The sequence below is a fragment of the Psittacula echo genome, assembly GCF_963264785.1.
Source record: "Psittacula echo genome assembly, chromosome: 24".
Lineage (NCBI taxonomy): Eukaryota > Metazoa > Chordata > Aves > Psittaciformes > Psittacidae > Psittacula > Psittacula echo.
This window is the reverse complement of record NC_137759.1, coordinates 3,064,082-3,085,178: the sequence shown is the minus strand read 5'-3', so window position 1 is coordinate 3,085,178 and position 21,097 is coordinate 3,064,082. Positions and strand designations below refer to the sequence as shown.

Below are 21,097 nucleotides of genomic sequence, written 5' to 3'. Positions count from 1 at the left end.
TCCTGGACAGCAAACCAGACAGGTAAGAGCATCAGATTTGCCCTTTACTGAGGTTCTTTCTTGCTGTGTGTTAGGTAGTGTTTCACTGTCCATGATGGTGGGGCTTTGCTGGTGCAGTTCTTAACACTAGATCTGTCCTAACAGAAAGCCTGTGTCAGACTGGCACAGGGCCATGTTTGAATCAGGGCACAAAAAGCAAAGAAAAGGCCAGTTTTCTCCTGCTTGTCCATTGCTAGACTTAATGACCCTTTCTCAAGCTGAGCAGCAGTGACAGTAAATGGCTCATAAAACGTTGGGTTAATGGAGCAGAGAAACACCCATTTGTGTTGCAGTCAGAGGTGAAAGTGGGTTTTCTCCATGTCTGACTGCTCCATCCAGGCTGTTCCTGAGCCACTGGCTTACTGGAAGCAGAATCTCCCCAGCTGAGCTGTCCTCACCCCGTTGCAGAAGCTGTTGTTGCCCCATTAGCCAGGGACTTCTGACAGAGTTCATTTATGCCTGTAAAAATGAGACTTATTTCAAGCCATTTCCAAGGCTGGGAGAGCTTTCACTGGAAGTAGCTGATGGGTTTAACCAATGGGCTGTTAACAGCAGTTCCAGAACTGTGGCAAAAATAAACTGCTCCCAGGCTGTAAAGTGGGGTCATTCCAAAATGCTGCCCCGTGCAGTGCTGGCAGAGCTCATCTCCCTTCTTCTGGCTGTTAATGACATTAAGGAACAGCTAAAAATGTACTCGATAACCTCCTCTCTGCTTGTGTAGTTGCCATTATTCCTGCAGGGGTATTACTGGAGGCTTCTCTGCAACCCAGGCAGGAGAGGTGAGGAGCTCTAGAGCCATCTTGCTAAAGAAGGGCTAGGGCAGTGTTTGCAAGCCTCAGGGTATGGGTACGTGTTCTCTGCCCCCTGGAGAGGTTCTGCTCCCGGCACTGTTCTCATGCTAGAGGTGGTCACAGCTCCAGACCAGCACTGGACTTTGCTTCCAAATGTTTCTCAAGGAGAGGAAGCCACATCAGCAAAGACTCAGCTCACCTTTGCCATTTTGAGGCAAATATGGTAGGAAGCACTTGGATGTGCAGCCCAGCTGGCAGGCTGGAGCAGGCTTCAGCTTCTGGCAAGGAGGTGAGACAGATCTCAGCAGGCCCAGCTGTGATGGGCAAGGATGTGTCTGCACTGGTTTTTGAACCCGGATTTTTAGGGTTGTGCCGATCAAAACAGATTGGAAACCACTGCTCTGACTTCTTTGTATGCAGCAAGGCACTGGGAGCTCCTAAACAAGCCAGCAGAGCAGTATCAGGATTTGATGGCCAAGGTCACAGGCAGAAGGTTGGGTACTTTTCCACATGATTGTTTTGGCTCAGATTCTTCCAGGCTGGAATGGCTTGGCCAGCATTGGAAGGTTTCTGCTTGCTGAGCTCTGCAGAGTTCAGACGAGGTTTGTCTGTGCAGGGAGGGAGTTCACACACCTCAGCTGCTCCTTCCTGTGCTGCTGCTGTGAGGAGGAACTTCCAGACTTGCCCAAAAGCTGCTGGGGTGATGTGAACCCATCCAGTGCAGCACTGAAACCCCTCCAAACCTCATCCCTTTGCTGAGACATTTTAGGTAACTTAGATCCATGCTGCACCCGATCCTGATTTTAGTGGGAGCTATGCTCAGGTCTCAACATGGCCTGAGGAGCTGAAAAGACAAAAGGGACTAAAAGGCCCATAAGTTGCTTTGTCTTCTGTTTCGGGAGTTTTTGGGGTTGTGTTTTCAGTTCTTTTTTTATCATTGTTGTTTTCTAAAGCAAACGGAAGGATTCGGAGCCGCGGACAAAATGCCTCCTGAACAACGCGGAGATCACCCCGCACCACCCTAAGGACCCTGTGGAAATGAGGCGCATCAACTTCCAGACCCCAGGTAACCAGCTGCTAACCAGCCTTTCTCACTTGGGAAGGCAGCAGTGGAGCAACTGCCCTTTCGTTAGCCCCTTCCTGCCTGTGGGAAGGCTGCTGCAGTGCTGCCTTTGACACCCAGGATGCAGCCAAGGAACCTCGTGCCTTGTCTGTGCTAAGCAAGCCTGCTGAACAAAAGCTTTGCAGGGGAAGCCCAAGGACCTTGCACAGGCTCTCCTCAGCACTGGCGAGGCAGGAAGAAGGGCTTTCCCATGTATTAAATTGGTGCATTCTGGGCTAAGTGTGCAGCTGCAGGAGCCGTGGCTGTGCCAAGCTTTTGCCAGACCACCAATGCTGCCACCCTGCTCCATGCCCCACACCCTGGGGTGATGGAGATGAAGCGTGGCATGTTCCCCAGCACCCAGGGCTTCAGCCACATCTGGAGCTGGTGCTGCCTGCATACTGGCCAAACCACTGCGGGGAGGAGCCAGGCCTGCCCAAGGGGTTCAGCAGGTTGCTTGAGGCAGCATCTCCCCACTTCATGCAGACCCCATCGCTGCAAACAGCCGCTGAGCAGGCGTGTAACTGCACTTCAGTCCTGGGCAGAGCAGCTCGAAGCACCCTCCTTTTGTACACGTGTGTCCCATGCACATGCATGTCTAAGCTGCCTGCATGGCACCTCTGCAAGCCACCACTGACCCGGCCCAGCGCAGGCATGTCCTCACGCAGACAGATGCTTGGCAACGCTGAGCAGTGCCTGCACTCTGGTACCCACCTCTGCCTCTGAGTTCCTGGTGCTTGAGGATTTGGAAGGGAATTTACTGTGCTTTTTGGGGGCTGGCTGTGGTTTTCAGTTTGTTTGTATTTTTTTGCTGTGTTGTGCTTGTTAGTAATGTTTCTGCAGCTCCTGTTTCCCCTTCCCATCTCAGTCCTGTCCTTAGCGTTGTCTGAGTCTTCTTAGGGTAGGGTTGGTAGGTCAATAGGTACCCAGAGGGAAGCACAAAGGCAGCACTGAGCTGAGGGTTTCATATCAAAAAGAGTTAGGAACAACCCATTGGTATCAGCCCAAGCTTAGGAATGGTTGAGTCTCAGTGGAGGGATAGGATAACGTTCGATCCAGCATGCAGGGACTGAACACAGAGCAGTTCAGCAGCAGGTCCCTGAATCAGCTCTTGTTGTTGTTCTTGCAGGACAGTCTGGAGGTGTCTGAGATCTTTTGAGTGTTCTCAGCTGAGCTCAGCACCAGTTTGGGTTTCTCTGGGCTCAGTGTTATATACTGGGTGCAGACAGGAGCTCCCTTTGGGAGTGTTCAGGTTGGCTTCTGGGAGCTTCAGGTGGTGGTGTGAGACCCAAGAGAAAGAGCTGAGCTGCCCCAGGCAAAATCTACATTGAGATCAAAGTAAAGATAACAGGTTGAGGCCATCCAGCTTAGCCTGGGCGCCAAAAAGCAGCTGGAAGTGCTGTTCCATGTGTTTCCATTGCTGGCTATTTCTCCTTGTCCCCACAGGGTAACAAAGTCAGCTGAGGGCACTTCCAAGTGATGGATAGATGAGTGAGTCTGTCTTCATTGACCATGCTGGTTTGATCATCCTCTGCCTCTGGTCTAAGAGGCTGTAAAAGGTAGCTCAGACATGCAAACCTGCTGCTAATGCTCTGCTGGGCAAAGGTCTGCACATCTCTAAAGGGTTTTGTCCAGTCTAGCTTTAGAAAGATGTCACCTTTCCTTTATGAGTTTATCTAGCCAGAGTTTATCCAGCTCATTGACTCTGCTCTATAGGTTGTAAAGCAGAGAGAGGTTTTAAAGGGTTTGGGAGTTTGTCAGCTGCCTCCTACAGAATTTTGCAAAGAGTTGGGTGAAGATGGAAATGGAAAATCAGAGCTTTGGGTGCGTTGGTGGTGATGGAGAGATTGTGGTGCAGCTCGTAGGGAAGTGCTGTCTGAACTGAAGGAATCGGAATTCTATACACTGTGGTTTAGAAGAGGACCTGTAGGCTCTTCTCCAGCCAGAGGACCCAGAAGCAGAGCCTCTATGATGTCCCCAGCAGCCAAACAGAGAGGGGAGGTGGGCATGGGAGCGTGTATGAGCATCTCTGCAGCTCAGAGAGGGGAAAGCCCAGCACATGTTGGTACCATGTCCTAGCCTGAGCAGCACAAAAATAACTTTTCTTTTCCTCTTCAGATTTATGTTGGTTTTTTTGTTTTATTAGCATGAAATTTTTAAACAAGTGTATATTTTATTTATTTATTTTTTACTGTTTTCTGCAGATTCTGGTCTGAGCAGCCCTCTCAGTGACCCTGAGTTTGACTTTGAAAGTTAGTTCCTGTGTGTTTTTGTTCCTGTTGGTTTCATTTCCCCCCCCCCCCATTATTAGTTTTTTCTCTTCTGTCGCTTTCCTTTTCCAGTTCTGTTTTGTTCCTGTTATTATTAATACTTATTTTTTGCCAAATTCTCTGTATTCCTGCAGTGTTTGCCCATCTCATCCCCGTTTCTGTGCCATCTGTTTGTCTGAACTGCGCTTCCAGTTTTACAGTATCAAACAACAGGCCTTTTGCAAGCCAAGGGTAGCAGCAGCACAATAGAGCCCCAGGTAGCAGCGTGGGACACTGCCCATCCTTCTGTGTCTCTCTTGCTGTTTCAGGAGAAAGACCTCGGGTTTGAGGCTTCCCTTTCACCCATTGTCAAAGATGTTGCGTTACTGAAGCTTGGCTCAATGTCCCTCACGGGCAGGAAGTGATCTTTGTGTCCCAATGTCTGAGCGCTGTGTGTGTGCCTGTGCTTTTGTGTCCGTTGCTTCTTAAAGCAGGGAAAGAGAAAAGCGAGAGCTGCAGCTGAGGAGCCGCTGTCTTTTTGTGGAAAGAGCCACGCAGGCACCTTTTCATGTCGGACAAGGAAAGAGCCATTTCCCATCTGTGGCAGGTGTCTGTTCCTTGGCATCAGGTTATTCCACGAGCACAAAGACCAGAGGCCTGTCCGTGGTCCTCCTCACACCCTGGTTTCATGCAGGATGCCATCCTGGCACAGTGGTTTTGCAAGGATAGATGGGCTCTGGCCCATGGAACAGATGTTAGGGTGATGTTGCTGGCAGGTTGGCTGCTGCACAGAGAGTCAAGTCTTTTGTGATAAGATTAGAGAGACTCAAGTGATTGAAATGTTAGATGAGACTGCCTCCGAAAGACTTCATCCCATTAGAAGCCAAGATCCCAGCTTTGCTGGGTGGGTTTGATTTTATTGTTTTAATGCTGGACAGAGGAGTAGATGTGAGCTGACAAATGTGAAGTCGCAGCTGCTGCTTGTGCTCAGAGATGGGAGGGCTGGGATGGTTCTTTGAATAGTTTAATCCACATATTGATCTCTTTGGGATTGACTGCTCCTGTCAATACTGTCCCAGTCCACCTGCCACCTCCCCTTAACCCTGGCATTAGAACACAGGGGGTCTGTGTGGCTTTTCCAGCCACACTGATCCTTGGCGGCTGACCCTCAGCCCATGGCAATGGTCCCTCTGCCCCCCTTGCTGCTGGGAGGGCTCCCTGGGTGGCAGCCCTGCAGGTAGCCAGGAGGCCACTGAGCAGAGGAGCCTGTGAGCCGGTTCCCTTCATCTCTACAAAGAGGTATTGAAGCAGACAAAAGGGAAGCTGCTGCAGCTGCCGCAGTGGTGCTGCTGGTGCCCCCGGGAAGTACCGCTCCTGGCTCATTTCATATCAGTCTCCTCCTGGATCTTAATGGGAGCCCCCATGCACTTGGCATTTTGACCAGGAAAGTGTTCATCCCTGCTGAGGTTTCTGGTCTTCTTTTATTCTAAAGAGCGCCAGAAATCGATCCCACAAGGGGATTTCTGTCTTTCACAGCAGCGCAACAAGACAAGTGCCCATGTGCTCACAGCCAGGGGCTGTTCACAGCGGGGTGGAGGTGGGGATGCTCCCAGCAAAGAGACAGAGCTGGTTGGCAGGAGCTGGTCACATCGATGAGTTTTCCTGGAGCTTTTATGAAGGAAACTTGTGAAATGCCTTCAGGGGGAATGTGACTCCCATCCAGATTGGCACAGTGAGCCTTTCCCATCCAGAGGGAATGCCAGGCTGCTCCATGACTTCTGAGCCAAAGAGGAGCTGGGCTTATTTTTCTTGCTGGGCTTCTCTGTGGATATTTTTCCTTCCACCCTGTGTTCACCACGTGGGGTTTCACGTAGCTGCTGTGTTCTGAAGCAAATAGCCTCTAGCTTTGTGCTGCTGGGCCAAGCACTGCCCGGCTGCCTCCAGCCCAGGGAGAAAAAAGTCAGGGAGAGAGATCCACAGAGATCCGGAGGCAGCTTTTGTTGGGTTGCCAGAAGTTCTTCTGAGTCGTGTTTGGCTTTGATGCTGCAGCTCGAGGTGTGTTTCCTGCCCTCTTCAGCCCTTACTTTCAGAGGCAGAGGGACAGACACTGAGCAAAGTGTTTATGATGCTCACTTGGTTTGGGCTCTCAGCCAGGGTGGCCTTCCCCTTCCACATGAGCAGAGACAAGACCAGTTCTTCCAACACCTCCAGTGTGCATCTGGGGCTGGATGGCAGCCACCTTCCAGTCCAGGGTGAGAAGCAGAGGAGAAATCCTTGTCCAGGTGCAGTGGGCTGCAGGACAGCAAGATACACTGGGAGCTTTTCCTCCATGAGCAGGAAGGCACTTCCTGCCCTGATCCTCAGCAGATTAGAATGGAGCCAGGGCAGGCTCCGGAATACTTTGGGGCTGTTTTTGTGAGGGTTTCTTTGTCTGTTCACCCCCCGCCCCTTCTATTTTGAGCCAGATATCTCGTGCCTAGTTAGCCACAAGATGCCTGGTTTGAGTGGTGGCTACACTAAAGGTCCAGTTAGCTTAGGAGAGCCCTGTCTGAGTGGTGGCTCAGATGCCCACTCTGTTTAGACTCATCCTGTCCCCAGGCCTGGGGGAGGCAGCATCTCTCCAGAAGTCACTGTAAAACTGCGGATGTCATGCTTGCTTTGCCATCTCTGTGCTGAGTTTTCAGAGTATCTGACCATGCTGCTGCCACCGCCGCTGCTTTGTTACACACCAACACCCACGGGGCTCGAAATTCTCCCTGGCTTCCATCTCTTCTCCACTCCTGTCCTCATTGGGGGCACTGCCCAGGGCTTCTCGGCATGCTGCTGCCCTTGCCTATCCGCTGTCACTGGCAGCGGGATCGGCTGGCAGACAGCATGGGAAGCCTTTGGAAAAACATGATCCAATGCAGATGAGCAAAGCACGGAGCGCTTTTCCACCTCGTTTTCTAGCGTAGCTATTTGAGAGGGGAGGATGGGAAGGATCCCTGCTCTTCCCAGAGCTCCAGCTGCCCCTCTTGGAGCAGGATGTGCAAATCGGAGTTCAGACTGAAAACAGAGGAGCTGCTCAGCCCCATTCATGGCTGAGATGTGCCTTCAGCCTGATGCAGCATGACCCTCCAGTGTGTCTTGGAGAAGAACAAGTCTGTTCCTTGGCAGTACTGAATGCATCAGTACCGGCACAGTGGAGTGCTGGTGAGGATTGCAAGGGTGAACCAAGGTCAGGAGGCATCAGTCTCCACAGCAAATTGCTTCCCATCACTTAGTGTGGGAAGGGGCAAGAGGATCTTTTGCCTCCCCATCCATCACAAAAGGTAACGACATCCCCAGCAGAGGCTGTGGCAGGGCTGGCACAGCCTGTCCTGCAGATGGAAGAGGGTGAGGACAGAGCAGCACCGACCATCTGCAGGCTGTGCTGTAGGAGGAACATCATCCACCAGCCGTGAGCAGGAAGAGGAGCCAGTACTTCCCATTTCCATACCTGGTTGCACTCTTGGAGCGGTGAAGCTTAGACCACCACGTCCATGAGCTCACCAAGAAGCTTACAGAGCCAGTGGCTGTGCAAAGGACAATGCCTGAAAAGCCTCCCCTGCTTCCCCCCATCTGCATTCCCTTCCCCTGCCCCACATCACCATGGTTGGCTGGATCCCTGCCCCTTCCCTTCTTTTGTGTTGGAGCTGGTTTCTGATCATTGCGGGTGCTGGAACATTTGCTGCGTAGGTTCCTCTGGCAGCGTTTGCTCATTTGAAGTCCACTATTGGAATCGCTCACACGCATCTGCTCTTTGGATTTTCCTTTTTGGTTTGCTCTGATTTACGCATTGAAAACGGGGCCATCACAGGCACATGCTCATTTTACTGGTTTTATTATTTCCTTGAGTTTGATTTGTTACTTCCAAGGACACAATTTCGAGCCCTGAATTCTTCTCTTCTAACCTCCCTACTTTCATTGCAGATCTTACATTGTAATTTATTTTCCTTTCTTGTTTCTTCTTATAACATGTGCAATGGCGGTGAATTTTAGGTATTATTAAATGAGATTCTTTTCCTGCTGTCTTGTCTTTTAGGTATGCTCAGCCACCCACCAATCCCCGTTTCCGAGCTGGCTGAACACACAGAGCATCTCAAAGCTAATGATAACCTGAAATTGTCCCAAGAGTATGAGGTATGAGCAAGAGCGAGTGCTGTGCGTGGCTTTGCAGAGCTAGGAATCAGGGAGTTCAGCAAGGCCCTCATTCACATAAACACAAGGGTTTAGCTAACATAAAGAAGCTATTTGTGTATTGAAAATGAAGTCCTTGCTCAGTGCATTGTTAGGTTCAGTTCCAGATCAGAAAGAGGCTTGGTCTGTGAGCCAAAGGACAAGAATCTTGGGCAGGGTCTGAGCTCCCTTCAGGAAAAGGGATGCATTCCCGGAAGGTGGCAGCCAGACAGACAGGATGGGGAGTTGTCCGTGTGGGTGCCTGTGTCTTAATGCGGAGCATGGAGAGGACCAAGCCAAGGAATGTGATACCCGGGTTCAGATAGCTGAAGTTAATCGAGAGGAGCAGTTAAGTCCTCCACAGCTGACACGATCAGCAGCCACAGAGATAAAGCTGAGAAAACAGGATGATTTGTACCTTCCATGTCTTGGCTGGTGGCTTTGTGCTCTTTCTGTCTCCTTCCTGCTCATGTTTAGTTACTCAGTTTTGCTCCCACAGCGACCAGCATTCCCAATTACTCTCCCAGACTGTAAAATTCCCACCTTGCCAGGGCTAAGGGGTTGGCCAGCCCCAAGGCAGCCTGAGGGGGGAAGGTGATGAGCATCATAGCCCCCTCATTACCTCTGCCACCGCTTAGCATGGCATCCTTGTTAGCAGACAGGGAAGGGCCGTGTGCTGGCACAAACCTGCTCCTGTCCACTCCTCGTACTGTGGCTGCATCAGCACTGGTTAAATCCCAGTGGTGCTGCTGGGGTCACTGGTACGTGGGCTGCTTTCACTGCAGATTGGCCATATGACTGAATGTTCTTTGTTGTTGCTCAAAGACACCAAAGGCCCTGATGTTTCAGACTGATAGCTGGTCTAGACTGCCCAGTGCTGTGTGCAGGCGGAGAGCAAGGGGTATTTCCTGAACAAAGGACTGGTTCTGGGGCGGTTTCTCCCTGGTCTGACTTGCAAACATCAAGCAGCTCCATCCTCCATCCACTGGGAGGGGGTTTGCTCTGCTGGGGTCTTTCACCCCGCGGTGGGGTGCAGGGGGAGCAGCAGCCTCTTAATACGCTCTATCCAGATTTCAAAGGCTGATTTGCATAATGCAATATCCCAAGTGCCCTGGCTTCATTCCAGCACAACCTCCTCTGCTGGGAGAGCCAGAGCTAAACAAACATCACTAATGAAGTGAGCACGAGGCATGATGAGAGGGATGGAGAGCAAACAGCCACGTTACAACAGTATAAATACACGTTAGGTAGAGATGCTCCGCAGCAACAAAAGGACATTTTGTGAGGGGGTTTTGTGCCATCACTGGAGCTGAGCTGTGCCTGGGGACCTCTGGGGAGAGCACAAGCAGGGAAGGGCAGCGGGTGCATGGCGAGGGATCAGAGGGATGCATCCAGGTCGGTGTGTGCAGGACCCTGTCCCAGCATCCAGCAGTGGCAGGGAGAGGGAGAGCGAACAGCGAGAAAGGCAGCTCTGCACGTTCCTGCCAAGCTTCCAATTGAGGCAAACCCCAAGAGCTCTGCAAAATGATGAAGGAATTAAGCCCTTGTTTTATTTAATTTGCTGGCTGAGGATTTAGAGGTAAATGTAATTAACCTAATTTCCATATCTGGGACAGCTGGACTTTAGAGGGGGGAAAAAACCCAATGCAACCGCCCAAACCTGGCATAAATCACCCAGACAGGAGAGAGGATTTTTCTCTCCAGTGCATTTCACTGTTTACTCCTTCATCCCTTCTAGGAAAAAGCCATGTTGATTCCTTTGCATAAGGCCAGGGTCCTTACCCCTCCTCTGTCCAGGCAGACACGCTCCTCACACGCACCCTGCCAGGCTCCATGGTGCTTGCTCCCTCCTTGGGACCTGGGAGACCTTCAGCACCAAGTTGTGGCCCCAAGTGATGCTCTCTCTGCTGTCTCTGCTCTCTACAGAGCAGCCAAGTCCCTTCCTGCTGCCCATGACAGCAAGTTTTTTTCCCTGATGTTTCATATCCCATTAGCACATGTGGTTATAAACCTTGTCCTAGCTTAATCATCTTCTTCCTAGGTATTGGTACTCACCGAGACACTGGTATATTTATGCCCTCTTAATGGTTGTTCAGTTTAACCATGCACAGATTGAGGCTCTTCATCATTTCATAAATACATCCTGATGTGCTTGTTCCTGTTCTCTCCCCTTTGCTGGCCGTTTATCAGCAGGGTTGTAACTAACCCAGTGCACAAGTAGGCTCTGAGGCCTCTGTATTGCAGCCTGGAATTGCACTGATGCTTTTGCCACCAGGTTGCACCATGCCAGAGGGGGAATTGTGTCAGGTACTGCTCTGGGTGCACTCGGGACCAAGGGAGATGGGACACAAGCACCATGTGCCACCAGGCTGGGGCCTTTCCACGCTAAAGATCAGTTCTTGAGGGAAGCAAACGGTGAACGCTGCGTTCCTGAGCTCCATCTTCAGAGCCAGGATCTGTCCCATGTGGAATGAGGCATTGAGAGCTTGATTTGCTGCTTTTCCCCTCTCTGACTCTCATTTCTCTCCCAATTCCTGCAGTCCATTGACCCTGGCCAGCAGTTCACCTGGGAGCACTCCAACCTCGAAGTGAACAAGCCCAAAAACCGATACGCCAACGTGATTGCCTACGACCACTCGCGCGTCATCCTGCTGCCCATTGAAGGTACCGAGCACCTCCGCTCCTGCGTGGTAGCACCTGAAGTTGCTGCAGGGAAACGTGTGGCAAATGCTCTTCTCCCGTCCCTGCTGCCCTCTCTTTATATTCTCTTCACATCCCCCTGGGAGTTTCGCAAGGAGGAGGTACCTCTGTAAGGCAGGCGTTGGTTAAATTCTGGGGGCTTGTGCATTCCCTGTAGTCCCTCATTCCAAGAGCTGGTTTAGCAAGAAACTCTCATCCCTTTACTTGTTGATCCTGGCTCGGTGCATATCTGACTAACAGGAAGCATTCAGACCACACAGGGCTTCAGAGGGAGCAGGACCAGGTCAGTGGGTGGCAGTGAACGTGGAGTGTTCCTGTAGAGGGGATGAGTGAGAAGTAAGCCCAGGGCAAATTGTACAATGAGGGTGTCAGCAGCACAGCAGAGGTGTGGCTGCTGAGCTGTACTGATGGGAAGGTTGCTTGCTGTGCAGCTCCTGCTGCAGTCCTGGCCCCTGCAAGGCTCAGCAAAGAAGGGGTCCGTGGTAGCCTCGTAGGTCAGAAATTGTTTCTTGAGCTTCTTATGTGAGGAATGGTGCAGCCAGGAAATTTACATCGGATTTCACAACTCGTGGCTCTTGACAGAGCTGCTCTGGTGCACGCTGGGATAAAAGGGGGCTTTTGGTGATGGAGATGATGCAGTTGAACAGGGCAAGTGCTTTGGTTGCTGCTGCTGAGATAATACTTTAGTTCCATCGTCTCAGGTTGTGTGTGGCTGTGCTGGGCAGATAAAGCATTTAAGACCAGTCTTGCATCGCTAAGAGCTGATCCTCGGAGTAGAGAGGATATGGGATGTCCTAATAACCCCCTGCTGAATGGAAAGGTTAACGCAGAAGCCTTCGTGACAAGGGAATTGCTGGAATAATCTCCCTGTGCCGAGGTAATGCTGAGGGCCGTGGAGAAGTGGCAGAGCTGTTCTGAGGTGCCAACAGATCATGGTGATCTGCCAAAAGGCTGCACAAATCTGGTTTGGTCCTGCCTGCCATTAGAGGGTTTGAAACCTTTCTGACTGTGAAGATGACTCTGTTCTGGCTTGGTTTGCTTCTCAGATTAATATTGTATGAGCCAAGCAATGGCTTTCAAAAGTTGCCTTGTCATTCAAGGGAAAAGAACAGAGCACAAGTGTAGAAGTGAAGGGCTCTTTGGGCTGGTCTTGGCTCTCAGGAAGGAGTTGAACGCAGGCAGTAATCCCATCTCTGCTCAGGTGGCATCGTGAGGGACCAATGGTGCAAGTATGACTGGCCAGGGCTTCATTTTCAAGCATCTGAGAGGTTCTGACATGTCTTGGCTGGTGTGTTTCTTCCTACCAGGCTGTGTTTTATGATGAGGGCTGGAAGATGAGCTGGAGGAATTAGTTGTTGCTTTCTCTTTGTTTTAAAGCTGGATTTGTCAAGGCTGCAGATTGGCGCCATCTGCTTGGTCAGGAAGAAGCAGTGGCTTTAATTCTGGGACTTCTCTGTAACTGGGCTTGTCACACAGCGACACATTGCAGGGGCTCATGGCCACCACTGGAAATTACAGAGTGGACCCAAGGGGGCTAGAGAGGAGATTAATTCCGGAAGCTCAGCCTTGATCAGCTGCTGCGCAGCCGCCTTCCCCCCTGGAATCTCAGCTCGGGCAGGAATGGGGGCAGGGAACCCTCCAGAAACTTAATCAAAAGCCATTTCTACCACAGCTGAAATGACCAAGCACTCCTGAGGGCTGGCAGGCAGTTCGGCGTGGATCGCACCTCGCCAGCAGGCGCAGCAATGGCTCTCGCTGCAGCAGGATGGGGACCAGCAGCCCAGTTCCATCTTGGTACCGCTCCCCTCCTGCTGGCTCCCCTGGAGGCAGGAGTTAAGCACTTGGTGCAGAGTTAATCACAGGGTAGCAGGAACCTGCCCCTCGCCAGCAGCTCCTTGGTGCCAGCCTCGTGGCTCTCTGAAGCTCAGCCTGAGCATCGGTGCTTGCCAGGGTCTGTTCTCACTTCAGAGCACTTTGCTGCTGCTGTGGCCCAGTCACCCTCCTCGCTCTGGCAGCACCTCCTGCCACTCATATCGAAGCCCTCAGGCGAGGACATGGGCAAAGCAGCTGTAACTCAATAGCCTGGAACTCGTGAATAGGAAAAAGCCCACTCCTAAAATCGACAGCGGACAGCTCAGAGCAAGTCAGAGGCTGTCATTTCAAAGCCTTTCCTGGCTGAATCAAGCCTGGTTTTATTCCTTGCTTTGTCCAGCTGTAGCTCACCACCTGGAATTAGGCTGTGGACAGCACAGTGCGTCAGCCAGCTCCATTTGCTGCCATTTGCTGAGTGTTCTGGGACAAGGACTTAGTTTTGTCCTTTTGGGACCAGAGAAGCAAGAGCCCTGGACCAGGCCGTTTGCTCCTGTTAGCACACCAGTGAGATGACCGTGATTTCAAGGCTTGAGATTCTGTCTCTTTAATGCCTTGTGCAAGCCGTTACTTGTCCCCCTGCAATGCAGACCCTCGAGGCAGGAGCTTGAGCTAGGAGAAGCTTGCAAAAAGCCTGTTACTCCCTAATTCTAACCCATCGAGCCACGATGTCTCCAGTACTTTTGCAGGGGAATTCTCTGTACCACCGTTCCTGCAAAGTTCTCCTCATGTTTCCAACTACATAGAAAGTCCCGTGCAATTTCACTCACTTGCTTTTGCTCTGATTTAATGCAGGAATTGTGGGCAGTGATTACATTAACGCCAACTACATTGATGGCTATCGGAAGCAGAATGCCTACATCGCTACGCAGGGGCCTCTGCCAGAGACCTTTGGAGACTTTTGGAGGATGGTGTGGGAGCAGCGTTCAGCCACTATTGTTATGATGACTAAGCTGGAGGAGAAATCACGGGTAAGATGCAGAAGAGGGATGACTGGTTAGTCATAATCCTGGGGGATTGGAGGGTAGGGCTGGGGAACAGCAGATCCCTTTGATCTGCAGCCCACATGGATGTCAGTGGGGGATTGCTGCTGCTTTGCCAGCACCCTAAAAGTCCCGTGATTCATTGCTTTGGAAAAAACCCCAAAGCATTCACCCTGGAAAGCTGCAGCCTCCTTTGCAATTCCAAGAGGAGAGGACACTCAGTCCCACTGCATGCTTTGTAGGTCTGTCTCAGAGTTAATCATGTGGCAAGTTTCACATTCAGTTCTCTTGTTTAACAAGCCCCAGTACGTTTACTCTGGTCTTCAGGCTCATTCCAGTCTATTGTCTACATGATTGATGTGGTGCATCAAAGGCTGTGCTTAGGCAGTAGGAGCTTTTCATGCTGGGTTTGTCCCTCTTGTGGTGCTCTGGACAGAGTTCTTGGGCCTTCCCTCCGCTTTGCAACACAAGACAGTTCTGGAATGGGCTTCCCCTGCAGGGTTTGTTCAGCTCTGAGCAATGACTCTTGTCTTCCAGATAAAGTGTGACCAGTACTGGCCAGGCCGAGGTACAGACACCTATGGGATGATTCAAGTGACGTTACTTGATACCATTGAATTGGCCACATTCTGCGTTCGAACGTTCTCCCTTCATAAGGTGAGCTTTAGCCTGGGTTTATCCTGGAGCTGGGCTCCCTGGACACGGCACAGGCAGGGCATGGCCTGTGTTGGAACCTCCCATTACTCTTGGTGCCCTTTTGTCTGTGCAGAATGGCTCCAGTGAGAAGCGGGAGGTTCGCCAGTTCCAGTTCACGGCATGGCCTGACCACGGTGTTCCTGAGTACCCAACCCCATTCCTGGCCTTCCTGAGACGGGTGAAAACCTGCAACCCCCCTGATGCTGGTCCCATCGTGGTGCACTGCAGGTACCGATTTCCTTCATCCCACTCTTGCATGGAGCCGGCTGCAAGGGCGGCAGTTCAGAAGGATGTGGATTTGCACCTGGGAGATGTGTGCAGTCTCCTAGCGAGTGCCCCCCCAGAGCTCTCCTGTCCCAGGCACCATCTGAGGAGGCTTCTTGGGGTTTTCAGAGTGCAGAATTCCCTGAGCTGATGACAGAGGGGTTCAGTTTGCACCAAGCACTGGGCTCGTGTTAGCAGTGGGAAGCAGCCCGTGCTATGCTGGTGTCTGGTTTGTGTAGAGGTTGTTTCTTGTCACACTGAGAAAGGAGGAGGATGGATGTGACCTCGGAAGCTGCTTGGTGTTGCTGCAGCGGGTGTTTGGGAGGCAAAGCTGCTGTCAAGAAGACAGCTGACAGTGATTGAAAGGGGGGGGTTTGAGTGCTGCAGCCACTCTGATAATGACAGACTGGAAGCTGCTTTGGGCAGGTATTTTCCCTAATTCATTTTCCAACCCAAGAGGAATGCCTGCAGCCTCAACTTGATACATCCCTGTGTTCCTCAGGCGGGTGTGGAGGAACCTGTAGCTTACTCTGCACTGGGGGAAGACATTTGAGTTCTATACAGGCTGCTTGGGGGAAGCTAATCCTGCCTCTAAACAGGCTTTGGAAGTGGGCAACTTATCACTAACCTTGCCGATGGCAATTACCAGGTACCTCAGAGGCTGAACAAAGCTGTCAGCTCACACCATGCGGAGCCCAGCGCCCACATCAGCTGCTGAATCCTTGCCACAGCTCCAGTCACCTGCCTGGGTCAGGTGCTGGTCTCATTAACACAGACCAAGGGGGCTCCAGGAAAAAAAGGGGCTGCACTGCAATAGTAAAAGGAGACCCTTTATTAACAGCAGCAAGTGCCTGGCCCTGCAGAGCCCTGCTGTGCCACAAATGCCATTTCCACAGGTTTGATGTTACCCCCACGCACAGGCACATTGAGGAAGAGGTGACACACGTTACCTGTTACAGCATCAGTAGTGTCTCAGCTGCTGAAAGGTCTGAGTGATGAAAGGTGCTTTTTAAGCCTTTAGTTCAGCCCAGAGCCCGCTACCTGGAATTGTCCTAAGGGGGTGTCTGGTGCGAGAGCTGTGTCCTGAGGCTGTCACAGAGCAAAAGGCAGGAGAAACAGGGCAGAGCAGTGGGGAGGGCCAACAGGCGCAGCCCCAGGGGCAGCTTTGCACCTTCCATCAGTAGCTGTGGTTCCTTCGCAGGCACTGAGCGTCCCTTGTTCCCCTCTTGGCCTTGTGCATCTGTTTGTACCCTGTGTTTGCTGCATCTTGTGGCAGTGGCAAGACCCCCACTTGTTGAAGGGAAAACCCTTCTTCAGTGGCAGAACAAGCCATTGCTTCATCTTCTGCCTTTCCCTTCCAGCGCGGGCGTTGGACGGACCGGCTGCTTCATTGTGATTGATGCCATGCTGGAGAGGATAAAGCATGAGAAGACAGTGGACATTTACGGGCACGTCACCCTCATGAGGTCACAGCGCAACTACATGGTACAGACAGAAGACCAGTACAGCTTTATACACGATGCCTTGCTTGAGGCTGTTGCTTGTGGCAACACAGAGGTCCCAGCCAGGAATCTCTACACCTACATCCAGAAGCTGGCACAGATCGAAGCCAGAGAGCACGTGACAGGCATGGAGCTGGAGTTCAAGGTAGATGCTTGGATGGGGACAGCAGGCCCTGAGAAAGGCTCCATGTTCTTCACAGGAGCGTTGTTCTGCTGGCATCCATAGCACACAGGGAGCCTTTATAAGGCTGATGGGAACTTTCTGAGGCCATGTTAGAGAAGTAATTACTTTTCTGACTTACGCTGCTGCTGTTCGGGGGGGCTGCTCTGGTCATTGCCCAGTGAGGTTGAATTTGCTCCCTCCTTAGATGAGGGGGGTTTAACTTTTCCTCTGGGAAGTTTCGCCCAGGGCGAGGTCTCGGGCTCTGTCCCCACTCCCTTCAAATAAAAAGGAGGCCCCAGCAGGCAGGACAGCGCAGTGGGACATGGGGGGCAAGCGGGCTCAATAGGGCTCAAGCCGAAACCAAGCAGGTGAGCAATGGTTGTGCTCTGCTTCGCCCGCAGCGCCTCGCCAACTCCAAAGCTCACACCTCCAGGTTCATCAGCGCCAACCTCCCCTGCAACAAGTTCAAGAATCGCCTGGTGAACATCATGCCCTACGAGACCACCCGCGTCTGCCTCCAGCCCATCCGAGGAGTGGAGGGCTCTGACTACATCAATGCCAGCTTCATCGATGGCTACAGGTAACCGGCACCTTGCTGCCCACCACGCTCTGGGAGGTCTCTGGGTACGAGGCCAAGGATGCAGAGGTGGGAAGGGCTGGACTAGCTCTTAACAGGGGGAGTCAGTTGTTCTGTTCCGTACACACAGTGGTACAATGCTAGAGGTGAATTCCCTCTTCCTGACGGCCAACAACCCCCACACAGACTCAGCTAGAACCTTCTGGTCAGCTTTATTCTGTGTCATCTTAAAATCACTTAGTCCCTAAAAGAAACCAAACCTTTCTCCAGCTGCAGGTCCTAAACATAGCATGTGAGTGCGGGGTGCATTGTGCCAGTGGGAGGTTTCTAAAAGCAGATGAGCCTTTTTATTCCTTCTGTATGACTTCTGACAGCTTCCCACAGGCAATCCATGCCCCGAGCTGCAGCCTTCCCCTGGTGTGCTCAGAGCCCAGGCACCTAAAGCTGAGCCTTAACTGAGGCAGCAACGCAACCCCACGTGCACGTTTCTGCACCTTCTTCCCTCCAGGACATCCTGCTGGGAAATAGTCAGGGACAGCTTGGGTTTGACCATTAGCACCAGAGCCACCTCCTGCCCCCTTAGACCTTGCACTGGTCCTGCTCTCCCCTAGCATTCCCCTTTGATTTCCTCCTCTCCAGCCTTTGCATGCGTTTCCCAAAGCTTCTTCCCAAGCAGCTCTCCCCACGTCAGTGACCCAGTGCGGGGTTTGGGCTCTCTTGCAGGCAGCAGAAGGCTTACATTGCCACTCAAGGGCCGCTGGCAGAGACCACAGAAGATTTCTGGCGGATGCTGTGGGAGAACAACTCCACCATCGTGGTGATGCTGACAAAGCTGCGTGAGATGGGGCGGGTGAGTGCGTGCTGAGGAGGAGCGGGGGGGAGGCTGCAGCACAAGGGCTAACGGAGCCCTTCCTTTGCCCTTGGCAGGAGAAGTGCCATCAGTACTGGCCAGCGGAGCGCTCAGCCCGGTACCAGTACTTCGTGGTGGATCCCATGGCTGAGTACAACATGCCCCAGTACATCCTGCGGGAGTTCAAGGTCACTGATGCCAGGGTAAGTGGGGCACGAGGGTTGGGGCTGGGCTGGAGTGGTTCAAACCCGTGCAATAGGGGAGGTGGGTACAGAAAACAAGAGGTTCCACTTAAACTTGAGAAGAAACTTCTTCTCAGTGAGGGTGACAGAACACTGGAACAGGCTGCCCAGGGAGGTTGTGGAGTCTCCTTCTCTGGAGACATTCAAAACCCGCCTGGACACATTCCTGTGTAATCTTATCTAGGTGTTCCTGCTCTGGCAGGGGGATTGGACTAGATGATCTTTTGAGGTCCCTTCCAATCTCTAACATACTGTGATACTGTGATACTGTGAGTTTGGTGTGGTTTAGCTCCCATAGGAAAGACTGAGGTGTAAACACTTCCTCTGTGACACAGAGTCTGGGATTATCATCAGTGGAGCAGAGGATTAGCATCACATTAGTTGCAGTGAGGAACAGAGCTCACAAACACAAACTATACTTGAATATACTTGACTCTTCTTACAGATGGAAAGTAGTTTTGTAACCTATGCTCGCTAATCACAGTAGTGAGTCACTTGGGTAGCCAGCTTCTGGCTTTACCTGCAGCTTGAGATGAAAGCAGAAAACAGTATCTCTCCAAAGAGCTAATACAAACCCCAGGAGCCTCTACACCCTACGGCAGATGTACGGCACTGTTACTCATACTCAAAGGGCCACATTCCCTCAAATCATTGTAGATTCAGATTTCTCAATAAAGGAACATCTCAGAAGTGTGCTTAGCAAATGGAACCCTCCCTCTCAAAGCAGGCTCCTGCTTTGGAGGTTGCCAGTTACAGAACCTGCTCATTGGAGTTGCAAGGTTGAGGAGGAGGATGCCTCATCGGTCCTGGGAGGACAAGATTTATCCTCCTGTCAGCTGTAATTCTGACACCATGGCGGCTCGCGCTCAGGATTGATGGAGAGGCCACGACCTCACCTTGAATGGTCCTTTTGCTGCAGCCTGCATCTGTGCAGGTCTGCAGTGGGCAGAGCTCCCTGCCAGGAGCACAGATCAGGACTGACAGCCACAACACGAATGGCTTCATCCCTGTGGATCCAGATAACACATCCCCCCCTCCACCTGCTTATAACACAAACTGGGTTTGGGTTTTGTGCCCCTCAATGGCACAGCAACACCAGGGGGGATTTTCTTTGCCTTGTGTGTCCGGGCTGTCTCAGTGTTGCTGTTCCTCCCAGGACGGGCAGTCCCGAACCGTGCGGCAGTTCCAGTTCACGGACTGGCCGGAGCAGGGTGTGCCAAAATCAGGAGAAGGTTTCATTGATTTCATCGGCCAGGTCCATAAGACCAAGGAGCAGTTTGGCCAGGATGGCCCCATCTCTGTCCATTGCAGGTAGGTTTGTGCCAATGGCACCATCCCATTCAGCTCTGCATGGGAAAGAGCAGAAAGAGTTCAAATCCCAGAGTTCTCGCCCGCTTTTCCCAGCCCATCTTTGCAGGCAGATTTTTGGGGGTGTCTGGAGGGGAGGGTGCCAAACCCTTGCTTCTGCCACCCAAACTCACATCCCTTCAGGCCTGGGCACTGCCCACAAGGCCTTTAGCCCCTTGTACCTAAGGGAGAGGTATGAACTGCTGGTCCTCTGAAGGAGATGGGACCCACATTGTGAATCAGTAGCTGACCTGCAGAATTAGAAGTGTTCTGTACCAGTCTTAACCTAGTTCTGCATCTCTGACACTACTGGGGGGTGTTTGCTGGTAGCAAGAATTGTACCTCCCATCCCCTGGGTAGGAGAATGAAGGCATTCTGCACAGTCTGCTATTTAGGAAGCCTGATGCTACATATTGGGAATGATTTCCATGCTGATGCTGGTCACCACTATCCAAAGCTTTTGATTCTTCATTTTATTCCACATTCTCCACCATGTCTTTGGTCACCCACTCTGGCAGTTCCACTCTTTCCTACCTCCAGTTCTCACATGGGCATAAGACCCAGCTCAGCCATGGTGTAGCCTCAGCATTAGAGCACCATTTGCACACTGTAACGTTCAGCTCCCTTTTTGTCTCCATTCCTGCAGCGCTGGCGTGGGCAGGACCGGAGTGTTCATCACGCTGAGCATCGTCCTGGAGAGGATGCGTTACGAGGGTGTTGTAGATATTTTCCAGACAGTCAAGATGCTGCGAACACAACGACCTGCAATGGTGCAAACAGAGGTAAGGGGAGTGGGGGACCCATCCTGTCACAGTGAGAGGGGCTGCAGCCAAGCCCTGGGCTGCCCTGGCTGAGTTGGAGCCTATATTTTACCTTCCCAACCAAGCCAACCCAAGCAGAAACCTCACCTGAAGCTTGCTCAGCCCAGCCTGCTCTGAGTTCACCTCGGCTATAAAGTCTCTTGAAGCTTCCACCCCAGCCACCAGCCTCATCCCCAGCTCAGTGCCTCCAAACCAGCCCCCATTGCCTGCAGAGGCAGGAGGGTTCCTTGTGGGATGATGGGTGCCGAGGACATGCACAAGCAATAAAGGGAAGGGGCTTCCTTCCCCCATAGTCTGCAGCTCTTTGGGATTAAAAGAGCCTGTGCCTGGTTCCTGCCCAAGCAGGCTGGAAAGCAGGGCAGGGAGCCCGAGGAGCTGTTGCAAATCTCTGAAGCTGGTTCTCTTTCCTGTCCATAGGATGAATACCAGTTCTGTTACCAGGCAGCTCTGGAGTATCTGGGAAGTTTTGATCACTATGCAACATAAAAAGCCATCCGTTGTGCAGACTTTACCAACCACTTAAGTCCTGGAAGGCCTCTTTTGACCCAGGAGGAGTGCTTGAACTTACAAAACTGAATCAGAAGAAGTACCTTTTCATCTGGACAATGCATCGGGGAGCAGGGGGAAGGAGTGAAAGGAACACCCCTTCAGGAACTCCATGTTGTAACCTGGACCGTGAAGAGGCAGCTCAGGAGGTTGCTGAAG

At 52.0% G+C, this 21,097-nt stretch overlaps 1 protein-coding gene across 6 annotated transcripts in view; it reads left to right on the top strand.

Moving 5' to 3' along the window:
* PTPRS (protein tyrosine phosphatase receptor type S) overlaps positions 1-20,878 on the top strand; it is a gene marked incomplete at both ends in the record, with an annotated part of 89,048 nt that extends 68,170 nt beyond the window's left edge. For 3 of the 6 annotated variants that reach the window (XM_080633929.1, XM_080633928.1, XM_080633927.1), the window contains 14 exons: positions 11-22; positions 1,784-1,896; positions 8,245-8,342; positions 10,919-11,042; positions 13,743-13,918; positions 14,468-14,587; positions 14,700-14,854; positions 16,252-16,537; positions 16,957-17,135; positions 17,856-17,982; positions 18,060-18,185; positions 19,381-19,535; positions 20,218-20,353; positions 20,810-20,878. In XM_080633929.1, coding sequence (XP_080490055.1) covers positions 11-22; positions 1,784-1,896; positions 8,245-8,342; positions 10,919-11,042; positions 13,743-13,918; positions 14,468-14,587; positions 14,700-14,854; positions 16,252-16,537; positions 16,957-17,135; positions 17,856-17,982; positions 18,060-18,185; positions 19,381-19,535; positions 20,218-20,353; positions 20,810-20,878 — 1,876 coding nt within the window. Of the gene's footprint in view, positions 1-10; positions 23-1,783; positions 1,897-4,136; positions 4,185-8,244; positions 8,343-10,918; positions 11,043-13,742; positions 13,919-14,467; positions 14,588-14,699; positions 14,855-16,251; positions 16,538-16,956; positions 17,136-17,855; positions 17,983-18,059; positions 18,186-19,380; positions 19,536-20,217; positions 20,354-20,809 lie in introns of all 6 variants that reach the window. The other 3 variants (XM_080633925.1, XM_080633924.1, XM_080633926.1) reach the window with 2 other exon arrangements.
* Positions 20,879-21,097: the final 219 nt, after the last annotated feature.